Source organism: Cryptotermes secundus, unplaced genomic scaffold (assembly GCF_002891405.2).
Source record: "Cryptotermes secundus unplaced genomic scaffold, Csec_1.0 scaffold223, whole genome shotgun sequence".
NCBI lineage: Eukaryota > Metazoa > Arthropoda > Insecta > Blattodea > Kalotermitidae > Cryptotermes > Cryptotermes secundus.
Window position 1 is genome coordinate 1,058,185 of NW_019742556.1, and position 19,803 is coordinate 1,077,987.

The window sequence follows — 19,803 nt, forward strand, 5'->3', positions numbered from 1 at the left end:
AGACTACACAGTCTCACATCCCAAAAGACAGTATTCTTCATAGTCACTGCTATAAGAACCTCAGATCCAAATTTCATCACCTTCACTGTCTGGTATTTCAGTAAATGCTGGAGTGTAATTATGAAGTTCCACATTTTCATCCACAGTTCCAATGTACCATGAAAATTTATCTATGTAGTTGGGCGACTGTTTTTGGCCAACTAGGTTTGTAGGATCTTTACTATCTAAACTACATTCCAGAGGCCACTCCTGAGTATTTCTTTCAAAGCAATATTTTCCACTCTGATTCACACTGTTGCTGTCTTGCTGCTTTTTTATATCAATGGCTTGTTCTTGGGAAATAACTTTTGAATCAGCATTTCCATAATTAACTTCTGAACAGTCCTGGTCACGTATATTTCCTTGTTTAATACAGTAAGGGCTGACATCAGTAATACGTTTCTTCTTATATCTCGAGTTTCCTCTTTGCCTTACAGGTATCTTTCCAAGTCTGATTATTTCTCTTATTTGTCCTGTTGCAAAGTTTGCAAATTTCAGTAGGCTTGTGACAGGATCTGCCATAGCACATATGTTTTATTATTTCTTTTAAAGTTTCTACAAGAGAAAAAAACAACAGACATAAATCAGAATTCAGGCATGTTGTTTTAAAATTGGTGCATATGGTACATTTTTGCTACGAAAGATTCTATTCAGTAAATGAAAACAACACGCCCATCTTTTATTAAGCATCAGGAAACTGCATCTAAAAGAGGGCTTAAATTAAAATCAACTTTCCACACAAATACCTCTGATAAGCAAGCACAGGAATCCAATTTTACCCCAACATTCTTTGATACAAAATTTGAACTGGAACACAGCGGAGATAGTGGACTTAAAAGAGTAGTATCTTAAATGGGGGTTATTTACTGTAGGAAGGGTGCAGAAACAAATCTGTAAACACTTCATCACTCTTATTAGATAATTTATATACTACATCAGTAGTTTTCCTCAACTGAAAGACTGACAACATTGTTACAACAGTGGAGTTTTCTGCTGTCGTCTGAAGTGAACATGACAATCATACTAATATATTCTTATGGCCACACTTAGAAAAACTTAACTAGAAGGCCCAACTTAAATTGTGAGGATATGATAATGTGCTGCCTGGTCAGGGCTACCACGCTTCTCAGGTGTGGTGATAAATAAATATGGAGCAATGGTGAAATGCCGATTAGCACTTAACAAAAAAACTGCTCCAATGTCATTTCGTCCACCATGAATCTTACATAAAGTCACCTGGGATTGAACCAAAGTCACCTCAGTGAGAAACCAGCATCTAAATGACAAAACTTCATATGCCAAGATTGTAATAAAACAAAGTTATCATTTTGTGTATTTAATTGAGTGCCTTTTCAATATTTTGTAGCCAACATCTAAGCAAAGAATTTCACATTTCATTTCATACACCTATGAAATACTATAACCTATTTGACATATGCTTAACACAAAGTTCAGTATTCTTTCTTTAACGATAATGTATTCAGGAGAAGAAATTAGATTTCTTGTGCCATCTGACACAATTAAATTTCCCTTAATTGCCACCATTCCTATCCACAAGACCAGAAAGTCAGAAGACTATGAAAGAACTTAATGAAAATGAGATGCTTACATAAAATTACTCATTAGCCTTCAGAATACCCTTTGTGTACACCTATACAATTATTCCCTTGTTATTTTCTTAATTTTAAAATGCATAGGGAGAAATATTTTTAATGATGTACTGAGTAAACACATAACAGTATTGCTATGCTAAAATCATTACCAAACTCAAAATGGTGGACTGTATTTTTCTGAAAATACACCAGCACTGTCAAGGGGCAGGTCCGATGAATATGATGACAGAATCTTAATCTCCATTTCTGCTTCTGGTAAATCTAGGAGCCATGGTCACCTGTCTTCAGTGATATTAACTAGTATATAATATGTATGCCAAGCAGACAGGTAAAGTTAATATTCTTCCAGAAGTTTCATAGTAAAAGTACGTGAAACTTCTAAATGGCCTAACTAACCAACTTCATGGAACTGAGCCCTTCATAAGAAGCCACCAATTGAGTATCTACTCAAGGATATCCCAACAATTTATGGGACGCAAATATTCATTACTATGGTCACAAGAGCCCTCCAATGGTCACTATACCGAGCCAGATCAATCCAGTCCATACCAAACCCACCATATCTAATATTCATTTTAATATTATCCACCCACTTATATCTTAGTCTTCCTAGTGGTATCTTTACTTCTGGCTTTCCCACCAATATCCTATATGCATTCCTGTTCTCCCCCTTTCATGCTACATGCCTTGCCCATGTCATCCTCCTTGGTTGGTCATTCTAATTATGCTTGGAGAAGCCTACAACTTATGAAGCTCCTCATTATGCAGTTTCCTCCAACCTCCTGTCACTTCATCCCTCTTTGGTCCAAATATTCTCCTCAGCACCCTGTTCTCAAACACCCTCAGTCTATGCTTTTCCCTTAATGTCAGAGACCAAGTTTCTCAACCATGCAGAAACACAGGCAAAAGTATAGTTTTGTATATTCTAATTTTATGTTTTTAGGCAGCAGATGAGAAGACAAAAGGTTCTGGACTGAATGGTAGCAAGCATTACCCAAGTTCAATCGCCTCTTAATTTCCTCCCGAATCAGGTTTTGATTTGTTAGTTATTCCCAAATATTTTAACTGTGCCACATTTTCAAAACAACTGTTAGCTATCTTTATGTCATGAGTTTGCCCTGTATTCTGCTGATGAGAGAGCAACATATACTTAGTTTTCTTTGTGTTTAGTTCTAGAGCAACCTCCTTACTTGTGTCAATTAAAGTTTGTGTGTTTTTCTTTATGGTATCTATATTATCAGCCAGTAGATTCAGATCAACAACACAGACAAGCAGCTGGTGTGTCCCATTTCATTTCAGCCTCACCTGGCTTTCCTGGATCTTCCTAATGGCATATTCTAGAGCAAAGTTAAAAAAGCAGTGGCAATAAAGCATCTACTTGTTTTAGACCATTCTGGATAAGAAACTTATCAGACAAGTATTTACCTCTACAGACTTTACTGTACGTTTCGTTTAACCACATTTTAATCAGCCTAACTCGTTTCATGGGTAACCAAAACTTTATGAGAATAAAGTACAATACTTCCTCCTAACTGAATCACAGGCTTTTTTTAAGTCTATGAATAGCTGATATACTGTCTCATTATGCTCCCATTTTACGATGTGGGAACATCGAACTTTTGACAGTCAGATTTTTGGATGTGGCAAAGTTTGCTACTCTAACTACATTATCATTACTAATTTTGTGCAAACTCTCATTCCCAGTCATTGGTTTGAAAATGTCTTCCCTACCTACTTCGGCATTAAAATCTCATACAAAATTTTCATATGTACTTCAGGAATTTTTCAAATACAAGTTCTAGTTCTTTGTAGAACCTGTCCTTTATACCATCAATTTTATCTTCCACTGGAGCATGAACATTCAGAATGATATCACACCAGCGACCTCTTAGCATTATGTATGATATCCTGTCACTAACGAACTCTACCCACTTAACTGCTGATATGCTTCTCTTATGTATGAAAAAATCTGTACCTAANATCTTCCACTGGAGCATGAACATTCAGAATGATGATATCACACCAGCGACCTCTTAGCATTATGTATGATATCCTATCACTAACAAACTCTACCCACCTAACTGCTGATATGCTTCTCTTATGTATGAAAAAATCTGTACCTAATTCATGATTTTCATTCCCCTTTTTATAGAAAAATATATATTCACCTGCAGATTCAGTGCCACCTCTATCCCATCTGACCTCCTGTACTCCCACTAATTCTCTTACGTTTTGATATTTCTTTCACAACTGCCATGAGCAACTCTGCCCTATACAGACTTCTTACATTCCATGTACTAAATTTCATGTCCATTTTTTAACTTGGGTTGTTTATCCAAAGAATCTGTCCAGTTCCAAGGCCCTTTGTAACATGTCATAACAATCTTATTTTTATGGTGACTTATTAGCTGCACGCCCAACCCCCAAACTGAAGACCCACCCCTTGCCGGCTGTCTGTGACTGCTTATTCAATATATTTGCAGCTACCCTCCATACGTGGAGGCTTTCTCCTCCACCCACAACCTGAGGACAAGCCATGCCGTGGTGACAAGGGACCCACCTAAAATGGTTTAAATGGCCAATATGCATGAAAATTCAGTTTTCTTTTTAATGTTTCATAAGATATTCATTATTAGTTTTCAACCAAATGTAGAGACTGGGAGATCAACTACCATGCGTAACTCCCTTATTACCTGTTCACTTCATGCACTGAGAACAATAAATGCATAATAATTTAACAAAGAAATCAAGGTAGTGATCACTGCCATTTAGCTGAACAAAGGAAGTAATAATTCCAGGCAAGTTAAGTCCATCAAAGGAGGAAGTCATATCTCCACACATTTATATGAACTAATTTCCAGCAATGTTTCATATTCTCCACTCTTATCCAAACCGAATAAAAGACAATATGCAGAAAATTACCTCACCTTAATTTCTTGTAATATCTTCTCATGGTTCTTGTTATGTTTCACATTGGTTTTGGAATAACTTTCTGTCAATATGAGAAATCTCATCTTCTCTTTGCAGGAAACAAGATGAAACTGATATACTTCGGTAATATTACAAGCTTTTCCTTTGCTTTACCAACTTTATTACATTCCTCAGCCCACATGTGTCACCACAGGTGGTCTTTCACAGAAAAAACAGTACAGATGAAAAGAAGAATCAAAGAAAGACAGTGACAAAGCTATGAATTCAAAAGCATGAGATACCAAAGAAGTACAGAAATCCCAAATGTAAGGCTACAGCTTGGAAACTGCATGTGGTGTCATAACATGACTTTTAGTAAAGAAAATACTATTAAATTCTATAGGATTTGAGGTTCTCATAGTGGTGGTTTTGAAGAGCTCTATCTTCTGTGATATAACAATGTGTAGTCAACCAACATTTCTGCAAGCCAACTGCTCTGCTTGTCACCTGCTTTCATACTGGTTTCTTGCTTGCCCTATTTTTTGATCCTGAAGATGTTTCTCCTAAATGTCATTTGACATTCAACAGACTACACTGTATTATATCCCAAGATACAGAACTCTTCATTAATTAATCTTACTTTCTGCACCCACCACAAAAAATGGTGAAATATGATTTTACAAATTATAAGAATTACCCTTAACCCCTACCTCAAAAATAGCAGAGGTAAAATTATGCACATACAGTATTTATTTAGATGCTAAAAATTAATTCCTCCAGACAGTTAACAGCATTTTTTTTTCAAATCTCATTAAAGATGGCCAGATGCTTGTAGACAGGAACAACTTGCAAGCAGAGATGATGCGAATACAGCTTTTAATATGTGCACATTTTGTGCAAAAGTCTAACATGGTTTATCATAGCACAAGTTCCTTGATTATGGAACCAAACCATTCATCACTATTACAAACGTATTGCAATTCTCAACTGCAGGCAAACAGGTTACACTTTTTGAAGCTGTAACAACTAATGATGTTATGTTGCACTCAACTGATAGAATACCACAAATGGTGCAAAAGGAAGTAATGAAGGCCAATTAACTCTCTACTGCATTTAACAGGATGATGTGATAAAGATAGAAATTTCCCTCTGCCATCCAGCCCATCACTATGCCGACTGAGCTAACCCAGATACTTTTTAACAGAATGAATGTGGAAAAATTAAAATCACCTGCCTTTTTCTTTTTATTGCTAGTGGGGTGGGACTAAGTCCCTTGTACTGCAGCCAGCCACTTCTGGCATATTGTACCAGCCCCGGATGATAGGTCAGGGTGATTGTGGAGCAATTGGTGGAATGAAGATTGGCAGGGAAAACCGAAGTACTCGGAGAAAACCTGCCCCAGCGCCACTTTGTCCACCATAAATCCCACTTGAGCAGACCCGGGATCAAACACGGACCGCCGCGATGGGAAGCCAGCGACTAACTGCGTGAGCTATGGTGTGGCCTAAATCACCTGCCTTACTTAACATGTTACAAATGATGAACTAAAAGGTGTCAGAAAGAGCAGTAACAGGCTATTATTACTTCACTGGATTTCATGGAAAAGACAGCATCAAGATGCAATGAATTTAAATGATGAAGCAAAGACTTACCACAAGTATTCAGTTATGAATGAATGCAGCCATTTCAGACACCACCTCCACAGAGCTGAGTCCTTGAGAAGCTACTCAGTTACACACAGAATTTCCCAACATTTTATGGAGCCCAAGGGTTCATCACTGTGTTCATAAGAGCCTGCCACTGGTCCCTATCCTTAGCCAGATAAATCCAGTATATAACACCCCATCCTAACATATTTCTCTAACATCCGTTGTAATATTATCCTCCCACCTGTGTCTACAGCTTCCTTGTTGTCTCTCTCCTTCTGGCATTTCCCCCCAAAACCCTGTATGCATTCCATTTCTCCTCCATACATGCTACATGCCCTGCCCACCCCATTATCTTTGTCTTGATCATTCTAACTATATTTGATGAAGAGTACAAGTTATGAAACACCTCATTATCCAGTTTTCTCCAACCTCCTATCATTTCATCCCTCTTCAGTCCAAATATTCTCCTCGGCACACTGTTCTCAAATACCTCCTGCTTATGTTCTTTGCTTAATGTCAGAAACCAAGTTCACACTCATACAGAACCATAAACAAAATTATAGTTTTGTATATTTTAATTTTTACGCTTTTAGACAGCAGATGAAAATACAAGGTTCTGAACTGAATTGTAGTCAGTATTACCCGAGTTCAGTTTCCTCTGATTTCCTCATGAGCCTATATACACTTTTAATATTCATTATGAATGTTTTCTTTGTAACAGTTCACATATTAGACAAGTTAAAGTCCACTTTCTCTTTTACAAATATATAAACTTTCCCCCTTCGTTGGTGTCTCCACCTTATCATGGTGAGGGGGTTTCAGTATGCCAAGGACCCTGAGAGCTATACCAGCGGTAGCGTAGCTACTGGCAGGGCCTCCCTTGCTGGACAGGTCAAAGGGTAGGCATCAGACGAAGAGAGACACCAAAAACCAAAAACTGATGCCGGAAGCAGCATCATCAGCAGCGACTTGAAGCACAGAGCAAATGATGCTCGAGATGGTTCAAGTTCGTATAGCAGCAGGCATGACCAGAGCGGTTTGAACGCCTGTTGTACTGCGATGTGGAAAGCAAATGGAAAAACTACCACATTATCACTTTTCCTGGATAGTTTCTTTCCAAAAACAGAGATACCATATATGTGAGATGTTTCCTCTGGAGATAAAACAAACCAGAGGGGCGGATAGAAGTGACCAGAAGACGAGGAAGAAGACGTAAGATGATGATGGATGACCTTGGGGATAGAGAGGGTATTTTTATTTGAAGGAGAAAGCTTGTGATCGCATTAAGCTGAGGGACTGTTCTGGAAGAGACTGTGGACCTGTCATCTGACAGATTACTGATGAATGAATGAATAAACTTTCGTTCCCCATTCAAATGGGTGCGGGCGCGCGCACACACAGACACACCTAAAACTTAATTCGTATACGTAATAATTGACCTGGCTGGCTTCTTACAGCTACTACAAAACACATCTTTTATATATATTTTTTTACAAATTCTTAAGTGTACTTCTTCTGTATCCATATTCTGGCATGCAGACCCGCTGCTAGGCGGCGACCGCACGACAGGCGACTGTACAGTGGCCATTGCTAGGCAGCGGCCCGCTAATCAACAATCAAACAGCAATAAGGAACGGTGTTTTCTTTGCGATCCGTGCTGAGATGTTATAAACAGGACAATTGGAGCCTAGACATAAACGATGCCGCATCGCCACCTGGAAATTATCTCTCTCTGTTCGCGGACGATGCCTGTAATTACGCGACAAAGAAACACGAACGTCGTATTCTCTGCAAACTGAAACGCGGTTTCACTGCAGTGAATTCGTGAAGTGGGCGTCGGAACATGAAGATCAATGAAGAGAAAACTCAGGCGATCCATTTCTTTAGAAGCCTTTGAGTACCTGACGATATAATGCAACCAAACGAACTAGACACTGCCTGTGTAAATAATATATCGTATCTTTATGTCGCTTTCGACAGGAGGATGACATGGAGACACCATATCAAAAGGACTGTAGCTAAGGCCTTGCGCACGTACGTAATGACCTGTTCTCTATTCAGAAGTGGGCGTTTAACTACAGATATTAAACTTACGCTATACAAAGCTCTCATTAGTCCAGTTATGACTTAACCTATCCCACCTGGGTGTATGACGCGGACTCTCACCTCTTCAAATTGCAGCTCCTGCAGTATAGAATACTCCACGCTATTAGAAATCTTGACAGATACACACCAGTCCGCGAACTGCACGTGGCTTTCAAAACTCCTACCTGTATGATTACATAATTAAATTATGCAGGACACATGCAGAAGGAATCCTAATCCATGTGAATCCAAACGTAAGTGGTATTGGAGAAAGAGACATCATGCACAGGAAGTATAAGAGGCTTAGGCCTTCTCGACCCTTGCACCGCGGCCTACAGTGGTCTATTGTGCTTTTGTATAAATGTTACGTGGTATAGCGCAATGACAAAGGGTGCACAGAGCCCATAGTGAACTGGACGCCATGACAGCGCTGATACACTAGTGCTGAAACTACGGCGCAACAAACGTGGCGTCTGCACAGAAAGACCGAACCCCTCCGTCGAAAAGGAGGCCCCCTTTTCAAAATACGTACATGTCTAAGAGAGAACAAAAATCTTGGCCATGAATCTCGAGGAGACTGAAGCAAGAAATGACTGTTGATAAAGACCAGCAGTTTAACCGACCGGCCGCCAGCCGGTAAGAACTTGAGCACCAAAGCAGAGGACATTGTTGAGATCCGTCACCAGGCAACGACTAGGAAAGACAAAGCAGACTGAAAAGACTCAGTGCATGCTATAGTGAACTGCAGATAGTGTAAATAATAAAAGCGCTGTAGATACTTGTAGTTACCGCGTTGTCCTTAAGTGTGCAATAAATCCGATTACCAATCCAAACCGCGTCTATAGCCGTTAGAACTGGTGTCAGAAGTGAGATTGGATTGACCATATTAATTAGAATGGATAGGGCTGATTCAATCGAACTGAGGCAAGATAGAACAAATACTGGAACGCCTGTTGCCCGGCCAAGAACAAATGAAGGCCCTGCTGAAACCCGGGCATGAGGAGTTGATGGCTATAATGAAGGTCGGCCTGGAAGGAATGAAGTCTGTAGCAGATCATTAGGAAGTCTCTAAAGGAAAAGCCGCGGTGGAAACTAACGGAGCACTGAGGGACCGATGTGGAGACCGGCATGTAGCCGTAGGGCACCTCCGACAGCCGAAGAAACGGACCCAGGAGATGGTGGGTCCCAGATGAAGTTGGCCGCCGCCTGCAGACGGATGACACTCCGGGCCGTCCCTGCACGGCGTAAGAGACGTGGCCAGGAAGGACCGATGGTCGAGAAGAGACGGCAGAAAAGGCGTACCGTGAACTATGTTATACGCGGAAACCCTAAAGGACAGAGGTTCGATGCAACTGTGGTATAAGAGACCGAGGCCTAAGATGGGAACTGTGCCTGAAGAGCAAGAAGACATTTTATGGGGCCCTGCGACAAACTCGCGAGTGGAGGTTATGAAGCGAACTGTCGGTCTTCGACTGGCCTTTGGAAAGGGTGCGACTGGACACTGTGAAGTGGTCGGTCCCTTCCGAAACGAAAAGAGAAGCGCCCAAAGCACAACTCTCGGGAAAGAAGGAAGATGATCCGAGCCGAGAGGCTATAAGCAGGGCTAATTAGTGAATCAGTTGTGGGACAATCGCCAGCCTGTAGGAACATGAGCACGGAAGCATAGGGCACTGTTGTGTCCATTACTAAGCAACGCCTGGTGAAGACATAGCAGACTAAGAAGACTTAGTGCATGTTGTAGTGAACGGCAGAGAATGTGAGAATTAGTGATAATGCAACAGTTTCATGCAGGTGCAATCTCTAAGTGTTCAATAAGTACAATTACCAATCCAAACCCCATCTGTAGTCACTCATACATGTGACAATACCTTTGTTACATGATACACAACAGGAAGCAGAAAATAAAGACTTCTGACAAGTTTGTTGGTGTACATCATTTTTGCTTACCAGTATGTGTACAGGATGAAAGAAGCATTGATTAGTGTTATAGAATTGAATCGGGAAGAACGGACACATGTACTCACTATAGGAGTAGGAAAATGGAACTCAGTTCCTTCGAGAGCCCTAAAGAGAGGCTGTATTTTTAAAACAGGAATGGCTTGTATACTGGATATTGTTGCACTGCAATCCAGACCCAGCAAAGTCACTGTCATTCTGAAACACCACAGTAACCAAGATTTGGGATCCAAATGCAGACCCTATAGCTGTCATTTAATTGGGTGAAAATATTGACAGAACCAAAGAGATTAACTTTTACATCATTTTCAATATGCCTTTGCGACGCTTCATGTTTTCTAACTCTTTCTGACAAATGTTTAAGGTCAGTTATACCTGTCACAGTCCGACTCGTTTCCCCACCAAACAATAAACACACAAAACAAAAAAATGAATTCTTTTCTTCACTTACAGTCAGCCATTTCTTCTTGTGAAACCAAGATAACGGAAACGTTCTTTTCTGAGTCTTGCAGTTCTGATCAAGTTTGAAATCTGTTGGTTGATGCGCGCCAAGAGATTTACACGTAATTTCTCTTCTAAACTTAAAGTTGAGAAGTGATTTCAGAAGGGCGCCCACCCTATTCATATTAATCACTAATTCTAATACGAATACACTATTAACCTAATTTGGAAATTACACTTGAGAAACAACTCTAATTTAGGCCTACGCTAAAATCACTTTATTCCCGAACTTGTATCTTCTCCACTGCTCAAAATACAACTGAAAGATGGAATCTGAATGGTGTCTGAAAACCTACCCTCCGTCTCTTCTTACAAAGAACGTGTTACTTAAGGCTGGAAGAACAGAGGTAAGTTCACAATAGCATCCACACTCCACCCGTCCCTTTCAGCCTTGTGTATAGTGTTCTTTTTATTGCGGGCTTGTCAAAACTAGCCCCAAGCGTGACATTTGAAGCCGCATGAGATACTTAGAATCCCTGAAAGGTTCACTGAACTTAAGGCTGCTAAAGATACGCACAGTAAGGGCTAGGGACGAGCTAGCCCCTGCGTTATTGTACCCGTACAAATAAGCTGTGATATGGCCAAGACATCACTATTGCATTTTCGTATCTCCTTAATTACATCATGATAAAGAGAAATATTAATAGTTTGATACAAATTTGATCTCAATAAACAGAATAAAATATGAATGAATATGAAAATTCAATACTACAACAAAATCAGGTGGGGCTTAGCCCCTTTAGTCCCTAATGACGCACCGCCCCTCTTGGAGTCATTAACTGTAAATCAAATGCTGATTCAGAGGTTACGAGTGGTCAATGTATCCTAAACTTGTTACATGATATAGCCATCAACATAACAACTAAAGTGGGAATATCTTCAATGAAGATAACAGATTTTGGTATATATATATATATATAAAGGCCGCGCCATAGCTCAAGCGGTTAGTAGCTGGCTTCCCACCGTGGCGGCCCGGGTTCGAGCCCGGGGTCTGGTCTATTGGGATTTGTGGTGGACAAAGTGACGCTGGGGCAGGTTTTCTCCGAGTACTTCGGTTTCCCCTGCCAATCTTCATTCCACCAACTCCTCCACAATCACCCTCACCTATCATCTGGGGCTGGTACAATAGGCCAGAAGAGGCCGCAGTACAAGGGGCTTAGTTCCACCCCACTAACAACAACAAAAATATTTAATATAAGCATAAATTGGCCCCAATTTACACTTACATTAAATAAGTCAAATATATACCAATATCTGTTGCCTTCACTGAAAATATTCCCACTTTCTTTGTTGTGTTGATGGTTATTACATGTGATAAATATTATATGCACAACCGGCTGCGGTCTGTAAAGTTGTCATATGATGTAAAATATGTACTGTGTTATTTATAACGAATGGCTTCATACTACAGGAAGACCACATGCGGAAGTTCATATAAACTGGGTAAACAACTAGCTTCAAGTTATCATTTTTGGAAGTAAGGAGGTTCTCTCAGCAATAATATGACGACATTTATAGCTAAGTTGAATAATGAATTGCTATAACCTCAACATCAATTTAAAACTATAAGTATTTTGCAGGTACATAAGTTCATGATGACTAAAAACATACACAACATCTAAGAACATGTTGATTGATAATAAATTATGAACACAGACAATGACTACTCACGCTTTCCATATTTTTATGACTTAAATTTAATTCAATAAACTTATGAAATATATTTACATACTTGTGGAGAAATTAAAATCATATTTTATTACTACAATGTTATTGGTCATTTGACTGATACTTACACTTGAATAGCATATTACGTAGATATAGAATCTGCAATCATAATTTCAGAAGTTAATCATGACGATGTCAACATCACATGCTGAGTTAAATTTGTTCAAAAATTCTGTAATTGCTACTGCTTTAAATATTAAAAAAAATACGTTTTCTTTTAAAATATCCGGTAATAACTACGGTAATTATAAAACTACATAACTGGTAAAGTTAAAAGAAAATGAACTATATTTGCTTGCTTACCAAGGTTGTTCACTATCTTCTTTCTGTATTCATCGGCTTATTTCATTCCTTTCGTGGTTATGTAATTAACACTTCATTTATTCCGTATTGAAAACAAAACATAAATAATATTAGCAACATTTATTTTCAGTCCAATCAAAACACCGCGTGAACATAAAATAACATGACGTTCCCATGTGCACTCGTCACTATCACGCGGCCATATCCTACAGCCGTTATGATCGGTTATGATGGTTATGATCCCACAATTACCAGTTCAGAGCGGTTCTGTGTGTTACGGACATTATGCATATGTCTGACTGACTGACTGACTGACTGACTGCTGGTTCACGCTAGCGCACTGATTCTTGGTTCCGAGTGGCACGGAGGGAACTTATGACCATATATTTATGTCTGGCGGCTCTTCAAACAGTAGTGATCATTATAAATGTTCCGAGAGGGTTCAGACAGCGTTTTACACAAAATGATACTGAAAAATCCGTAGGTTCACCCTGAAACCTGAGATTTCATACAGCGGGGTCGTAAGGGTCCGCACAGGTTGCCTCAAAAAGAAAAATCTTAGAATAAAATATGAAGACATCCTATCTAAAAGTGTATCAGAACTTGTAACTGGAGAAGCCCAAAAGAGCAAGCTTAAGGCCGAAACCAGGCCAGCCTGTGTTTGTAAGTTGTACGCTCGCAATCACATCAGATTGGATGACCTTACATTCTTCGTCTCGGAGAGTATGACACAGGGAGCAACTACATACAAACAATTGGCCACCAAAGGAACAAATAAAGCCTTAAGACTACATTGTTCTTAGAACAGAAGGACAAGTTTCACGGGCGTGAATTCTAGTTGGACGGAACGATCTTCCGTTCTTCTCGTTTCTAAACCCCAAGTCGGCCGTTGGCAGCGTTGCTGAGGGTTAAGATAGGCCTGTTCATTGAAGGAAAGAGAACGAAAATGGCAGAATCAATGCGGAAAAGCCCCTTCTAAGTCTTAAAGCCAAGAAAACGCTGCATCCCTCACAACATCCAGCTGAAGACGAAGGAAAAACGTTTCTCCAAAATCCTGAATACAGCGCATTCTTCCAGATTTTGTACGCGAACCTTGGCGTCAACTTCTAGTTTTTCACAAGCGCTCCCATGACATACTTCAAGAAAGGAACAGAAACTTCTGGCTCTGGTGGACTTTTCATGACCACAGCAGACTCACAATGCATGGTATAAGAGATATTAGGACAGAGCTTTACAGTGAATGCTTAAAGGTCGGAATTATATCCCAATCCCGAAACAATATTTTACAGGATCGGTAAAAACAATTGTCCGTTTTAGAAAGAGAATTACCACTATGAACTCCGTGATTTTAGTCCGCAAGCGAACTATACCGATCGAGCGACCGCCGCTTGTCGGCGAATTTTAGTGCCAAATTTAACGGATAGAGGGTGTCGCTTGGTCAGCGCAACGAATCCCCACGGCCTTTAATTTTAGTAATCTAGACCGTAACCGCTATTTCCTTGAAATAGTTCCTCAGTTATTATCACGAGAGTGAGTGGACCCCGTTCCAGACCCACTATTTCTCAGAAAAATCTGGTAGATCCGGGAAACGAACCCGGACCTCTGGATCTGTAGCCAAGAACTCTGACCACTAGACCACAGAAGCGGTCGAATTATCATTATATTATTTAAAAATACCTTTACTATTATTTATTCCGGTCTAGAAACCCGAAATTAACGGCCGTAGTGAATCGTTGCGCTGACCACACGACACCCTCTATCCACTAAAGCTGACACTAACTTCGCCGACAAGTGGCGGTCGCTCGGTCGGTATAGTTCGCTTGCGGACTAAAGCCACGGAGTTTTTGTTTTACTATTATTTATTACGTTACAGTTTTATAATGTACTTCTGAACAGTTGTGTTACATTCCTCAGCGTCTGGAAATTGTGTCCGTTAAGTGGCTGCCCGCGGTATACGTTGCGTCTCTGAAGAGGGCCGTCAGTGGGTCCGAACGTTCTTGACTAATGTAAAGCCTTGCGAGGGAGCCCTTCAGCGTAGAATAACTAAAGGATGCGCTGCTGCTTCCACTTATCAGTGCAACAGAAATATTAGTAGTAGAGGGAAAGTGTAAGAACACTGCCAAATTGGGGGGGGGGTTCTTCGCAACAGGCGCTACGATTGACCGTAAATGTCCCTGGCTAATTTCGACTTGAAGCACACAGTTAGCAAGAATTTCAGTAAAATATTTATATCAGAGAAAACAAAATATAAATCTCGAATATGAGCTGCTGGTTACAGAAATGTAAATTTTATAGGTAATTTTTTTGTCATTTTTTGACATTTTTAGGTTTAAGGTCATTTTTTTCATTTGGGGGATAATTTTCTGGTAAATTTTTGGACTTTTAAGGGTATTTCTTGTCATTTTTGGCCATTTTAGGGAATTTTTCTTCATATGTTTTCTGAATGTGAATAACATGGAAGCGAAGTGTTCTTTCTTTTCTCCTTTATGTCATTTTTCTGGATTTTTCGGTCATTTTTTGAATATTTTCAGGTCATCAAAATCCTGGCTCTGCATATTACATTTTTGGGTCATATTTTAGGTAATTTTTCTGGATTTTCTCGGTCATTTCATAGGTCATTTTTTTAATATTTTCAGGTCATTAAAATCCGGGCCCTGGTGATAAGCCATGTATAATATACCTCATAATGGTGTACGGAAAGCGAGTGCTGTCACAGATTGCCAGTAGGAAAAATATCTTAGTCATGCACATTGGGCCCTGTTTACTACTTGGACTAAGTGAAGTTTGATGCATTTTGCACACTTTTTCTCACATTTAATGTAATGTAATGTAATGTCCTCTTATTTTCGTTGGTTATTCATAACGAAGCTTTCAGTATAGTCTATACATATTTTGGCATGTAGACCCGCTTCTAGGCAACAACCGCGAAATAAGCAACTATACAACAGCTACTGATAAGTAATGGCTCTGCAAACAACGGCCGTTGCTAGGCAATGGCTTAGTCGCGATCACGTGGGGAATCCAACAGACACGAACGCAACAATTTCACTGCGACAGAAGAACGGTGTGTTGTGTGTACGGTCTATGCCTAGATGTTATAAGCGGGAGTAGAATGGAGTTATTCAGTGGGTTGGTTGGTGAGTGAGTGAATTAATTAGAGCACTGCTGCAGATCCGTCCCTGTGAGTTGTCGCTGTTAGAAACTGGTAGCTGAAGCCGGGGACCGTTCGGGAACCCTGAGGAAGGGGAACGCCCTCCGTTGGAAGCCGTTACTAGACAATGACTGGTGAAGACACAGCAGGCTACGAAGATCTAGTGTGTCCTGCAGTGGTTTATGAAGTGTGCAGAACAGTAAGCGCACATCACACATTGTCTAAAACCTGGAATGTGGAGTACATTTTTAACAAAGGTTTATCATTTGAAAGAGCGTTAATGTTATATAAAATCACTGCTTTATTTTCTATTTTACATTAGGCCTATTGTTAGTTATTTCTTGTCAAGATATCAAAATATCTGATCGTGTAATGTAAGCATTCGTGATTCGTATGCTAAATTTATAAATAACTGACAAGTGTTTTCACAGATATGGATGAAAATGGTAGCAGCAGGAAGAAAAATCGTCTGTTCAGTGATATCATAGACAACTCTGTTCAGTGATATCATAGACACCTCTGTTCAGAAGTGAGCACTAAATAACTGGTACCTGCAGTAATTATAGCACAGTCTTGCAAATGGTTCATATTTTCTTTGGAATTTTAATAGTTTAAATGTAGAAATTATCATCTGCTCTCTGACTACAACACTTTGTAAGTAAAAATATTTTAAGATATAACCTAGAGGCATATAGTAATATTAATTTTGGGCAAGAAAGCTACCCATGATCGTTGATAGTAGAAAGATGAAAGGCAACGTATAGCGCCATTATTCCAGAGTTTTCTTTTTTATTCTCTCTCTCTCTCTATCTCTCTCTTTTAAGTAAAAGTAAGCAAAATTTTGAAAATAAAAAAAATATATACTAAGCCTTTAAAATTTTTATTCTTGTTTGCTAATAACACAGTTCATTCATTACTTTCTTGTAGTCTGCTGCAGTTTCGATGGACTTAGAACTATCTCATTCTGCAACAAATTGTCAATGTCTGTATGTCTGCCAGGGGAAGAAGAAGAAGACACAGCCACTGAAAACGTTAAATTATCCAAGTCTTTAGAAATCGCCGATGATGGTTGAAATTCTTCGTCTAATAACAACATTCCTTCTAGTTCATGAGCATCAGGGTCAGGGTTGACAAGCCCGATTCTTGATGATGGAGAACATGTTGATGTAGTTTCGATCACTGCCTTAGATGTCATTAATGTCGCACCATCATTTCTAAAAACACTATTTAAAGGTGTTCTTCTTTTATCACTTTCACGATATCTACCACAAGTATCAGCACTTTTAGCACGTCCAATTCTTAAAATCCCTTCTCTATCGTTACTGTTTTCGAAACTACTAAAATCAAAACTACTTGAATCCAATTGTCGCATTTCTAAATCTAGAAAATTACTGTCTTTTCTTATGGAGTTTTCCAGTAAATGCGTTGATCCTAAAATGTCTTCCTCGTCACTACTGCTAGTAATGAAATTGGGGATATTGATTGCTGGGGTTTGTAGTGGCTGGAAATTGTTACTAAAAGAGGAACATTTTTGTTCATGTTGTAAGAATAATAACGTAGTTGAGACAATATTTTGAGGAATTTGTTGTTGGTGTTGTTGACAGTGCTGTGGCTGTTGATGTTGCTGTTGCTGCTTCTGTTGTTGATAAGAAATATGTCCAGAGGATCCGGAAGGAACCGGTACATTAGATACCGTTGCTGTCTCAAGTGGGGTGGTTACAATACAGACGGTCTTTCTATTGTTCCCCTCGACGCTCTTCTGAAGAAGTTTGGTTTGATCTGCCATTGGTATATCTTCAGTACGTTTAGGTTCTTTGGAATCACTCTTCACAGCTCCAAGAAGACTATGATGGTTGAAATGTTGTGTAGATGGCAGCTGTTTGTGGTTGTTGATGTGACACTTCAAAGAATTCTTGTGGATATGTCTCTGCCTGTGACATCGACAACATTTGGAAGGACAGACGCAGAGCAAAACGCTGAGCAGACAACACAACAATCCGCTGAGGAAGAGTGCGGGGCCCATGAGGCGCAGCGCATAAGTTTGGAAGCCCTTATCTCCGGTTCCAAGCCCCGAGAGTATAAGGCCGAAGGCGGAGGTCCCCAGTCCGACGTAGAGCAACGTGTTGGCAGCTTGGAATACACCCCCTGCGTAGCTCCGGCCATTCAAACTGCTTCCTCCGAAAGACGAGTCGTTGATCTGAACAGACAAATGACATTAATTAACAAATGTTTGTGACAATGGCCCATTCACATGTCAGTGCCAATCCTTTATATTGTACGTTCTATATATTACGAGACACTTGGAGAGTTAAGGAAAATTCAAACGTTTATTAATACTAGTATATGTATATTAAGAATTGGGTGGCCTAGAACCTCTCCAAATGGAGAACTATGGAAGTTATCTAGCCAAACAGATATAAATATGGATACAAGAAAACGAAAATTTAGATGGATTGGTCACACGCTGAGGAAGGATGATGAACAGCCATGAAATGTTGCGCTTCAGTGGAATCCTCAAGGAAAGAGAGCAAGGGAGAGACCAAGAAACAGATGGAGGAGATCCACTCTGAGAGAAGCTGGAAGAAATTGGAATGAGTTGAGGTATTTAGCGGCGGACCGGGACAAATGGAAAAGCCTGTAGACGGCTTATGCCCCTCATGGAACTACAGAATATATTATTATTATTATTATTGTTACAGTTGGATAGTTGCCAAGATGTAACATCTGGAGGCAGCAGTTTAGTCCGAAGTTAACATACTCCTCAACCACTCCACATGACGTCACAACCCTTCTTCACCTCTGCCGCCTTCACGGTCTGTTATAGGGATAGCTTTACTTTTACTTACTTTTAAGTTTTCATCTCCTGAGAGAGAAAATTATTCTACTCTGAAGAAGGAGGTGGCACGTCACACCGAAATGGTACCTATCTTCTAATATACAGCAAGTCACGGCCTATTTTTATCTCTTCCGCCGTCAGGTTTCTCTGAAAAGCATCTATTTTCCGGTCATATACGTATTTCTAGTACGTACCTTTCCAACTTCACCCTCTTCATATTGCCTCAGTCAAACAAACTCCGTGGTTTTTAGTCCGCAAGAAAAACTAAACCGACCGAGCGACCGCCGCTTATCGGCGAAGTTAGTGCCAACTTTAGTGGATAGAGGGTGTCGCGTGGTCAGCGGAACGCATCCCCACGGCCGTTAATTTCGGTTTTCTAGACCATAGCCGCTATTTCCTTGAAATAGCTCCTCAATTATCCTCACGAGGCTGAGTGGACCCCGTTCCAGACCCACTACTTCTCAGAAAATCTGGTAGCGCCGGGAATCGAACCCGGACCTCTGGATCTGTAGCCAGGAACTCTGATCACTAGACCACAGAAGCGGTCCCAAATTCCCTTCACAGTCTACATTACAAGGAAGATGAAATGACCCTGAAACGGACTCACCCTGTTCTTTCTCATCCATCTGCGGTGCGCCTCCGTAGCTTTGATGCGATGGTTGACGGCTGCCTCGGTAAGAGATGTCTTTCTCTCGCGGTCCTTCTCGTGCCATGCCGCCTTGCCCTGTGCAATGCGCAAACAATCATCATTTTGTGACGTGGTCCCTGTTTCAGAGCATAGACCTATCGACCACGCGGACAGCATTGGCAGCTTTTCATTATGTCTGAAATGCATCTGCTAATTTCATCACAGAATGGAACTAACTTCAGTTACTGATTCAATCTCGTTAAATAATACGAACAAGTCTAGCAAAGATAATTATTTTACGTCCATTTGTAGCAGTATAAAACTTCTGTTGACTAACTGATATCTCAATACGAGGCACTTATGTGAAGGCGGTGACAAAATGTATGACTAATTACGCCATACAA

General features: G+C 40.1%; 1 protein-coding gene and 1 long non-coding RNA gene across 19 annotated transcripts in view; both read right to left on the reverse strand.

Moving 5' to 3' along the window:
- Nucleotides 1-13,152, reverse strand: LOC117283005. 2 transcript variants are annotated; one of them, XR_004513986.1, is made up of 3 exons: nt 12,785-13,152; nt 4,580-4,781; nt 1-594 (listed from the first exon to the last, which is right to left on the reverse strand). It is a non-coding gene; the product is annotated as an uncharacterized LOC117283005 (long non-coding RNA). The 2 variants fall into 2 exon arrangements; XR_004513987.1 differs by lacking the exon at nt 12,785-13,152 and adding an exon at nt 8,378-8,467.
- Nucleotides 13,153-16,218: 3,066 nt separating this feature from the next.
- Nucleotides 16,219-19,803, reverse strand: part of LOC111873322 — a 177,932-nt gene continuing 174,347 nt past the window's right edge. For all 17 annotated transcript variants that reach the window (XM_023867942.2, XM_023867945.2, XM_023867941.2 and 14 more), the window contains 2 exons: nt 19,379-19,495; nt 16,219-18,132 (listed from right to left, as the gene is read on the reverse strand). In XM_023867942.2, coding sequence (XP_023723710.1) covers nt 16,849-18,132; nt 19,379-19,495 — 1,401 coding nt within the window. In that variant the 3' untranslated portion in view covers nt 16,219-16,848. The remainder of the gene's footprint in view (nt 18,133-19,378; nt 19,496-19,803) is intronic.